The sequence below is a fragment of the Nematolebias whitei genome, chromosome 3 (genome assembly GCF_014905685.2).
Source record: "Nematolebias whitei isolate Nwh7 chromosome 3, NemWhi1, whole genome shotgun sequence".
NCBI lineage: Eukaryota > Metazoa > Chordata > Actinopteri > Cyprinodontiformes > Rivulidae > Nematolebias > Nematolebias whitei.
Window position 1 is genome coordinate 1,714,930 of NC_056500.1, and position 10,700 is coordinate 1,725,629.

Sequence of the window (10,700 nt, forward strand, 5' to 3'; positions counted from 1 at the left end):
AGCAGAGGATGAAGCAGAGGATGAAGCAGAGGATGAAGCAGAGGATGAAGCAGAGGATGAAGCAGAGGATGAATGTGATTTATTAATAAATCTAACACAATGATCGTAATAATTTAATGATTAACTTCAAGTTTTAATTTGCTGACAAAGTCTGAGTGAAGACACTGCAGGTATGGAAGTAAGGCAGGATGCATTTAGACAGGAATTAAAGTAATTTATTACATCTACTCAAATGTGTGTAATTAAGTATTTTATGTGTGTATGTGTGTGTGTGTGTGTGTGTGTGTGTGTGTTTAATTGCTCTTTTAGCTACTTTTGCCTGAACCTAACACTGTAAGTGAAACAAGGCAAGTCTTAAATTGCTGTAAATTATGATATAAAACATATTTACTGTCTCATTCCAGAAAACAACAACAAACAACAACATCCTTCATGATGGACAGACATCATGGACACCACAGCAGCAGCTGTCTTCACTGAAACATCCTGAACATGATCGTCACTGACATGAGGCCTCTGTCGATGGTTGAAGACAAAGGCTTCACTACAATAATCCACACTTTTAATCCAGGTTACAATAATCCACACTTTTAATCCAGGTTAATCCAGGTTACACTCTTCCTTCAAGGACACATTTTACAAAGTAGCTACATATTGTGCAGGTATAAAGTATACATTTGTGTATATTATTGTGTACATTTATTTTTTATTGAAGCTATTTGACTAACTTGTTTTTTATTATTCAATATTTTACTAACAGAATAGTCAAGTAGCAACCTGTTTTTTATGCGATTTGCGAGGTCAGTCAAATGTTCAGTTTTGGAATAAAGAGGTAGAAATTAAAACCTTTTTTTTTTTACCAAATCATCGATTAATCACAAAAAATATCGAAATATTAATCGATTATTAAAAACAATCGTTCGTTGCAGCCCTAAATACTTTATTACTACTTTTTCTGTACGGATGAAGCACCATTCAGTTTTCATGTTGGGCGTAAAGTTACAGATACATATGAAAAAGAGAAACATCTGTATTTATTTTTATTGTTTAAACAACAAAAAACTGAAATGTATTTGTATCACTTCACCCATAAAGTTTGAAGGATCTTGTCTGCATACAGAGTGAATGAGCTCTGGTTGGTGTTGCTTCTTCTAGGGTTTCCTTTGAGAGTTTCTACTAAACTGTATCTGCAGAAAACACGTTTTGATGCCAGCTTTCAGTTTAATGCAAGTATCAGCATATCTACACGCAATGAGATGATGGGGTGGAACTTACCAGACACTCCAGTAGTCTGGCAGGACGAGAAATGATGAAGAAGAGCTTTTTGACGAGCTCTGTGACGAAGGTGAGCTCAGAACTCTCTGAGCGCTCGTATGCCTGATGAAGAAAAGACAGAAACAAAAGTGAGGTCAGTTTGTAAGACATGGAGCCACCAAGAACCTCCTCACGGTCCTCTCCACCTTTGTGTCTCGCGTCTCCCAACTCACGTCATGCAGCATCTTCTCCATGTTCTCCTGCAGCTCCCGGAAGTAAACGCTGGTAATGAGCCCCTCCTGTGATTTGGCCAGGCAGTCTCTGGAGAACTCAGCAACCTGATGGTGGATGAAGCTGAGGACCCCATCGGCCAGCGGTAGAACCATCTCTGGGGAGTAGTTCTGGATGAACTCTGCCAGCCGCTCCTCCATCTGAGCTGTAGCCTTGTTGTGGACAAAACAGTCACGGTGCTTTCAGACAATAACTCTACAAGGTAAAAAAAATCATCCTGAACACGAATAGTCTTTGCAGGGTCCTGCGTCTCAAGGATGCAGTGGACTACCTTATGTACATGATGGAACGTGAAAGGTCACGGAGTGTTACTGTCAGTAGGTTGGTGAAAATGGAGGATTGGACCCAAACACAGACTGGAAACAAGGAAGTTGAAGATAAAATTAAAAAAGGTTTTATTTAACAAAGTAAAACCAAAAGTGCTGATGAGGCAGACAAAAACTACGACCGTAACTAAATGTCCTGATGCATGCTACTAACTCAAACTAAGAAAACAGGGAACATGGAAGAGGAAACACAAGCAGTTCTGTGACGACATGACAAGACTCTCTCTTGATTGTCCATCATAGTCCAATGATGACTACCACGTATGTCCTTTGTAAGTTCTTTGATGGCTACAAAAGCCAATCTGGGAGCTACATTTGTTTTGCAGATGGGACAAATGAAAGTTGCTATAGTGGTGGTAGTACTGGCATCAGGAGGACTGTTCCTCCTGTGTCTCTGTTCTCTTTGTCTCTGTTAACTTTTCCTCTCTCCTCTGACAGTCCTGTGGTCAGGATGGCATAAGTTTTATGTCATTTGAATTCACCTGACCAATGCCATGTTCACAAAGCACTCAGGCCCATATCCTGTTGCTCTGGCCAACTCGAGCATTGAAGTCGCCCAACTAGATGATCGTATCGGTCTTGGGGATCCGCCGGAGAGACTAATCTAGTGGCTGATAGAAGCAATCCTTGACCTCGGTATCAGATGCCATAGTTGGTGCATAAGTGATTAACCTGTATAAATAAAGGTTGAATGAATAAGCACTGAGAAGGTAGCAAAACCATTATTTGCTAGGGGGATATGGAAAGACATCCGCCTTTCACTGATGCCCACAGGTGTTTCGGTCAGGCTTGATAGCAGGCTGTTTTTGACTGCCAATCCAACACCATGCAGATGATGTCCACCAGGGGGATATCTTTCCAGAACAAGATGTAACCCATTCCTTCTACCTTAAGGGATCCTTCATTTAGGAGCTTTGTCTTGCTCAAGTCAGCAATGTCGATGTTGTACTGCCTCAATTCAGTGGAAACTAGTGCAGATCTTCTGTGGGGTCTGACATAATTGCCAGTGGAATCCAGGAGGGTTCTCACATTCCATGTTGCTAGTTTCAAGTTTATTATTTTACTAGTTCGACCACAGAGTGGAATGTCCCAATACGTGTGGTAACCTATCCAGAAATATCCAACATTTTTCAGTCAGGTCATCTGGACAGTTTCTTTTTTATTTGGTGCTGAAACGTTTTGTCTTTGATCCAGAAGGCTTCATCAGTCAAGGAAACACAAAACAAAACAGATTCTTCCTCCAACAGCTTACTCCAAAGTGGAACAAACCAGTTCTGCTTGTGATAAGATGGTCTCTTTGTCACGCCTTTGTCAAACCTTGATTTCACATAACCGTTACAACGTGTGTGAATGAGAGGGAGGAGGTGGAACAGTGAGGCTACAAGGAGCAGAGGTCACAAAGGAGCAGGACTTCAAGGACTTGGGGTCCACTGTCCAGGAACATGGGGAGTGTGGTGAAGAGGTGAAGAAGAGAGTCCAGGCAGGATGGAGTGATGGAGAAAAGTTTCAGGAGTGATTTGTGACAAAAGGGTGTCAGCAAAGGTCAAAGGTGAGACCAGCTATGTTGTATGGGCTGGAGACAGAGACATGGACAAAAAGACAGGAGACAGAACTGGAAGTGGCAGAAATTAAGATGTTGAGGTTCTTGTTAGGAGAGACAAGGATGGAGAAGATCAGGAATGAGATCATCAGAGGTACAGCACAGGTTGAACACCTGAGGAGATGAAGTTAGAGAGGACACACTGAGATGGTTTGGACATGTCCAGAGGAGGAACAGTGGTTTGGACACGTCCAGAGGAGGGACAGTGGTTTGGACACGTCCAGAGGAGGGACAGTGGGTATATTGGTAAAAGGATGTTAGAAATGCAGCTGCAGGAAAAAGACAAAGAGGAGACATATGGATGCAGTTAGAGAGGACATGGAGGGAGTTGGAGTGAGGACAGAGGACACAGAGGACAGAGTGAGATGGAGGAGGACTCGCTGTGGAGACCCCTGAAGAGGGAAAAGCCGAAAGAAGAAAAAGAAGAAGAAGAAGACTCCAGTTTCCTCCCACAGATCAAAAACATGCATGTTAGGCTGATTGGTAACTCTAAATTGTCCCTAGATGAGAGAGAGAGAGTGAATGGTTGTTTGTGTCTATGTGTCCATGTGATGGACTGGAGACCTGTCCAAGGTGTCCCTGTGATGGACTGGAGACCTGTCCAAGGTGTCCCTGTGATGGACTGGAGACCTGTCCCGGTGTCCCTGTGATGGACTGGAGACCTGTCCAGGTGTCCCTGTGATGGACTGGAGACCTGTCCCGGTGTCCCTGTGATGGACTGAAGTTGGCCGCGGGGTGTCTCCGTCTCTGTTGACTGTTTAAATGGGACAAGTCGGACGAAACAACCGTTTTTATTTCCCCTGTACGTCACAGCCAGGTCAGATGTGAGGAGGAGAACGAGATCCAGGAGCAACGGTGCTTTATTCTACTAGATCTATCTCTGGGAAGGGGTCGTCTGTTTGGGATAATTGGATTAAACAACAGTATTTGACTTTTGTCTGTTCCAACGTGCACTAAACTGTGACAGTGTTACACGCCTGATGATCAGCTGAATCCTGATCAGATGGAACCAGGTATAGAACGTGTATTTCTATTGTTTGCTGTTACTGTTTTGAACTCGCTGTACTATGACAGACAACAACTCATACAAAATAAAAGCCTAACGGCAGGTTTTATCTGACCAGCACTCGGACTTTCATTCAGTGCACGTGCCTCTTTTCATCTTTAAATAAACAAAGCTGTGCTTTTAATGCATCTGATGTTGACTCGTTTACTTGTTTATTTATGTTCACCCCCGTGGCACTAACGAGTCATCGGTCGTGTTCTTAAAGAATCTGACTCCAGTGAAATAGTGAGTCATGGTTTAGGTGCAGGTGAGACGTCGGCGTGTTTGACGTGTGTGTGGCGGCGCACTTTACGCTCGTGTGTGTGTGTTTGTGTGAGGCTGACCTTGGGGAAGCGCTCCTTGTAGACATGGTTCATCATTACTATTTCATTGTCATAGCAGGACGGAGAGCGCCCCGGGCTGAGGAGACACAAACACACAGATCACGAGTCTCGTTTACTCTGCAGAGCTAAATAAAAACAACACTGAAGCAAACAAAGAGCGACGAGGCAGCGCACGGATCCAGTCCGGTGTTTCTCCTCACACTGTCACGTCAGAACCTTCTGCTTAGACATTCAGTCCTCTGTGCTCCTGTTTTAGATTATGCATCAAATGTCAAAAACAAAGAGTCATGAGACAAAATAAAAGCAAAGCAACAAAACATGTTATATTTAAGAGCAACTTTCTCTGGTTAGACACAAAAAATCAGTTCTGAAGTGAAACATCTGGACAAACACCTACGAGTGTCGTAATACGAACGGAGGTAATGAGACGAGTCGAGGTGCTGAAGCCACGTCGTGCAATCTAGGCCAACACACTGATGACTTTAATGAGGACTGACAAGCAGCGATGTTTGATGTGTAGTCAGGGACTGTGGGAGTCTTTAATAGGTGCACAGGGGGCACTGGAGGCTTTGACACCCCCAGGAACTCTAAGCAGAAGAGGTCAGACTGAAACAAGACCAGAGCATCTTCTTCTTCTTTCAGCTTTTCCCTCTTCAGGGGTCTCCACAGTGAGTCATCCTCCTCCATCTCACTCTGTCCTCTGCATCCTCTGTCCTCATTCTGTCCTTTGCATCCTCTGTCCTCACTCCAACTACCTCCATGTCCTCTCTAACTGCATCCATATGTCTCCTCTTTGTCTTTTTCCTGCAGCTGCATTTCTAACATCCTTCTACAATTATACCCACTGTCCCTCCTCTGGACATGTCCAAACCACTGTCCCTCCTCTGGACATGTCCAAACCACTGTCCCTCCTCTGGACATGTCCAAACCACTGTCCCTCATCTGGAAATGTCCAGACCATCTCAGTGTGTCCTCTCTAACTTTATCTCCCAGGTGTTCAACCTGTGCTGTACCTCTGATGATCTCATTCCTGATCTTCTCCATTCTTGTCTCTCCTAAGGAGAACCTCAACATCTTCATTTCTGACACTTCCAGTTCTGTCTCCTGTCTTTTTGTCCATGTCTCTGTCTCCAGACCATACAACATAGCTGGTCTCACCACGGTCTTGTAAACTTTTCCTTTGACCTTTGCTGACACCCTTTTGTCACAAATCACTCCTGAATCTTTTCTCCATCACTCCATCCTGCCTGGACTCTCTTCTTCTCCTCTTCACCACACTCCCCATGTTCCTGGACAGAGGACCTCAAGTCCTTGAAGTCCTGCTCCTTTGTGACCTCTGCTCCTTGTAGCCTCACTGTTCCACCTCCTCCCTCTCATTCACACATGGACTCTGTCTTACTACGGCTGACTTTCATTCCTCTTCTTTCAAGTGCATACCTCCACCTCTCCAAGTTCCCTTCCACCTGTTTTCTGTTCGCACCACAGATCACAATATCATCTGCAAACATCATAGTCCACGGGGATTCCTGCCTGACCTCATCTGTTAGTCGGTCCATCACCAGAGCAAACAGTAAGGGGCTCAGAGCCGATCCTTGATGCACTCCCACCTCCACCTTGAAGCTATCAGTCACTCCTAGAGGACATCTCACCACTGTCCTGATGTCCTCAAACATGTCTTGTACCAGTCTAACATGTCCTCTTGTCGTATGTTTTTTCTAAATCCACAAAGACACAATGGAGTTCTTTCTGACCCCTCTATTCTTCTCCGTCAACATCCAGGAGTTTTTGTATGAAGGTGGGTAAAAATCTATCCACTTCAATGCCTCTTTCCTGCGGTGTCCCGCAGGGCTCGATTCTCGGACCCCTTCTATTTTCACTCTATCTGCTTCCGCTGGGGTCGATCCTAAGAAAACATGGTATTCCATTCCATTGCTACGCCGATGACTGTCAGATCTACCTGCCACTGAAACCAGCCGGTGCTTGTTCCGTCCACCCTCTCCTCAAATGTCTGGACAACATTAAGACATGGATGGCTTCAAATTTTCTAAGTTTTAACGACCAGAAGACTGAAGTCATTGTCTTTAGCCCTAGCTCAGCTGCCGCCTCTTATCCTGTGAACCTGGACTCCCTTCAGCCTTATCTGAAGCACTCTGTTAAAAACCTTGGAGTAGTTTTTGACTCGGATTTTAAGTTCGACAAACAGATCAGTTCGGTTCTGCAGAGAAGCTTCTTCCAACTGCGGCAGGTAGCTAAGCTCAAGCCAGTGCTGTCTAGACCCGACCTTGAGACACTAGTCCATGCATTCATCACAACCCGCCTGGACTATTGTAATTCACTGTATGCTGGGGTCAGCCAGGCCTCCATCTCACGGCTACAGCTCATCCAGAATGCTGCAGCTCGGCTTTTAACCGGTACACCGAGGTATGAGCACATCACACCAGTTCTGTCCTCCCTACACTGGCTTCCTGTGAGAACTAGGATTGATTTCAAAATTCTCCTCCTGACCTATAAGTGCCTCAATGGCCTCGCACCCATCTACCTCTCTGAGCTACTGGAACCATATGTTCCCTCTCGGGCTCTGAGATCATCCGATCAGCTGCTTTTGGTTGTTCCAAAAACACGACTGAAGCTCCGAGGAGATCGGGCGTTTTCGGTCATGGGTCCCAAACTGTGGAACACCTACCCCCCAACATTAGGCATGCCACCTCCCTTCCTGTGTTCAAATCCCTGCTAAAAACATATCTGTTCTCTCTGGCGTTTCATAATGTGTGAGTTGATTTAGTATATCTTGTTCCATGTCTTCATTTTAATGATGTTTAAATTTTTTAAGGTATATTCTTACTGCTTTTTATTTTTTAGTGTCACCCTTAGTGTTAAGCACTTTGATAACAGTCTATCTGTTTTAAATTGTGCTCTATAAATAAATATGACTTGACTTGACTTGAAAGCAAAGATGGATCTGTGGTGCTCTTTCTCAGCATGAAACCATACTGCTGCTCACAGTCATCTCTCGTCTAAGTCTTGCTTCCACAACTCTCTCCCAGATCTTCGTGTGGTTCATCAACTTAATTCCCCTGTAGTTGCTACAACTCTGTACATCACCCTTGTTCTTAAAAATGGCCACCAGCACACTTCTTCTCCATTCCTGAGGTATTTTCTCACCCTCAAACATGTCATTGAATATTTGAGTCAAAAACCTCGCTGCCATCTCTCCAAGACATTTCCAAACCTCCACTGGACATCAGGTCCTACTGCCTTCCCCTTCTTCATTCTTTTCAGAGCTTTCTGGACTTCACCCTCACTAATCTTTCCCACTTCCTGGTCCACAGTTTCTATGACCTCTACTCTTCTTTCTCTTTCATTCTCTTCATTCTTTAGCTCCTCAAAGTACTCCTTCTATCTTCATGTCATACTCTCCTCACTTGTTAGAACATTACCATTCCTATCTTTAACAAGCCTAACCTGCTGCACATTCTTTCCAGCCTGATCCCTCTGTCTCACCAATCGGTACAAGTTCTTCTCTCCTTCCTCATACAACTCATCCTTCACCTTCTGCTTTGCCTTAGCTACCTTCCTCTTTGCTCTACATCAAAAAAAGTTTAATACAAGAACAACTGGACTTTATTTGTAACAGAAGACATTTTGCTCCTCATCCGAGGAGATTTCTCAATTCAAAGAACAGTGAATGAGGGGTTCAGGCAGATTTCCTCATCTACACAGAATGTAGTCGACCTGCGTACTCCTTCCTCCACTCTTATAGGTCACTCTATGCTCCTCCCTCTTTTGGAAACAGGTGTTGACTACAGCCATTTCCATTCTCTTGGTGAAATCCACCACCATCTGTCCTTCCTGGTTTCTTTCCTTGACACCAAACCTACCCATCACTTCCTCATCCTCTGTTTCCTTCACCAACATGTCCATTCAGGTCTGCTCCCATCACCACTCTCTCCTCCCTGGGAATACTCTCTATCACTTCATCCAGATCTTTCCTAAATGTATCTTTCTCCTCCACATCACATCCAACCTGTGGAGCATAACCACTGACAATGTTTAGCATCAGACCTTCTACTTCTACCTTCAGACACATCACCCATAATGATAATGACCAGTAACACCCCATTTCTCTTTCTATCCACACCATGGTAAAACAGTTTGAACCCTGCTCCAATGCTGCGAGCCTTGCTGCCCTTCCAATTGGTCTCTTGGACACATAAAACATCTACCTTCCTTCTCAGCATCATGTCAGCCAGCTCTCTACCTTTGCCTGTCATTGTCCCCACATTTAGAGTTGCAACCCTCAGTCCTACATTCTTCACTTTCCTCTTCTCCTCTGTCTCCTGACACGATTCTCTCCTTGTGGTCTTTGACAAGAGCAGAGCACAAGATGAAAATCAGCCTTTATGCTACAGTTTTGTCATACTTTGTGTCTTGTATGCTTATTGTCTACCACCAAAGGCAAAAAATGTGATAAAAATTTCACGTGTGTCCTTAAGCAGCCTCTGACTGTTCATAAATCACTAACTGAGACATAGACGTGACGTTTCAGAAATAAACCAAGCTCTGTGGAACCAAACAGCGCAGTTTGTCATCACTGCAACACAACCTTGAGCTGCAAACTAACCTTCATAAATTATAACTGCATTTTACAGCTACTGAGCTAAAATACTGTGATGTGGTAACTGACACTAATTCACAACACAGCTGGCCATAAATGGAATAAGCATGTTTGTATTTTAGCAAACTATCTCTTAACTCAGGGCAGCAAGGTGATGCAGTTGGTAGAGCTGCTGCCTCTCAGCGAGCAGGTTGCCCTGGTTCAATTCTTGGTCCAGGGGCCTTTCTGGGTGGAGTTTACAAGTTCTCGCCGTGCATGCGTGGGTTTTCACTGGGTACTCCAGTTTCCTCCCACAGATCAAAAACATGCATGTTAGACTGATTGGTAACTCTAAATTGTCCCTAGGTGAGCGGGAGAGAGAATGGTTGTTTGTCTCGTTTGTCTCTATGTGTCCCTGTGATGGACTGGAGACCTGTCCAGGGTGTACCCCGCCTCTCGCACAGTGATAGCTGGACATGGACACCAGTGACCCTCGCAACCCGAAAAGGAAGAAGTGGGTAAAGATAATGTATTGATGAATGGATGGATGGATGAATGGATGGATGGATGCATGGATGGATGGATGGATGGATGGATGGATGGATGCATGGATGGATGGATGCATGGATGGAAGGATGGATAATTGATAGATGGATGGATTGATGGATGGATGGATGCAAGAATGCATGGATGGATGGATGGATGGATGGATGGATGGATGGATGCATGCATGGATGGATGGATGGATGGACGGATGGATGGATGGATGGATGGACGCATGGATGGATGCATGGATGGATGGATGGATGATTTATGGATGGATGTTTGATGGATGGATGATTGATGGATGGACGATTGATGGATGGATGATTGATGGATGGATGCATGGATGGATGGATGATTGATGGATGGATGATTGATGGATGGATGCATGGATGGATGGATGATTGATGGATGGATGCATGAATGGATGGATGCATGGATGGATGGATGATTGATGGATGGATGATTGATGGATGGATGATTGATGGATGGATGGATGGTAACTGACAGTAATCTGCAACACAATTGGCCATAAATGGAATTGGCATGTTTGTTCTTCAGCAAACTATGACTAACTAGACTATGACTAACTAGACTATAACTAACTAGACTATGACTAACTAGACTATGACTAACTATACTATAACTAACTAGACTATAACTAACTAGACTATGACTAACTAGACTATAACTAACTAGACTA

General features: G+C 44.3%; 1 protein-coding gene across 1 annotated transcript in view; it reads right to left on the reverse strand.

Annotated features, from left to right (window-relative positions):
* LOC119430358 (microtubule-associated serine/threonine-protein kinase 2) overlaps positions 1-10,700 on the reverse strand; it is a 106,042-nt gene that overhangs the window by 47,994 nt on the left and 47,348 nt on the right. Inside the window, exons 7-9 of the mRNA XM_037697763.1 lie at positions 4,861-4,936; positions 1,488-1,697; positions 1,276-1,377 (exon numbers count right to left, since the gene is read on the reverse strand). Of these exons, the coding sequence (XP_037553691.1) occupies positions 1,276-1,377; positions 1,488-1,697; positions 4,861-4,936 (388 nt within the window). The remainder of the gene's footprint in view (positions 1-1,275; positions 1,378-1,487; positions 1,698-4,860; positions 4,937-10,700) is intronic.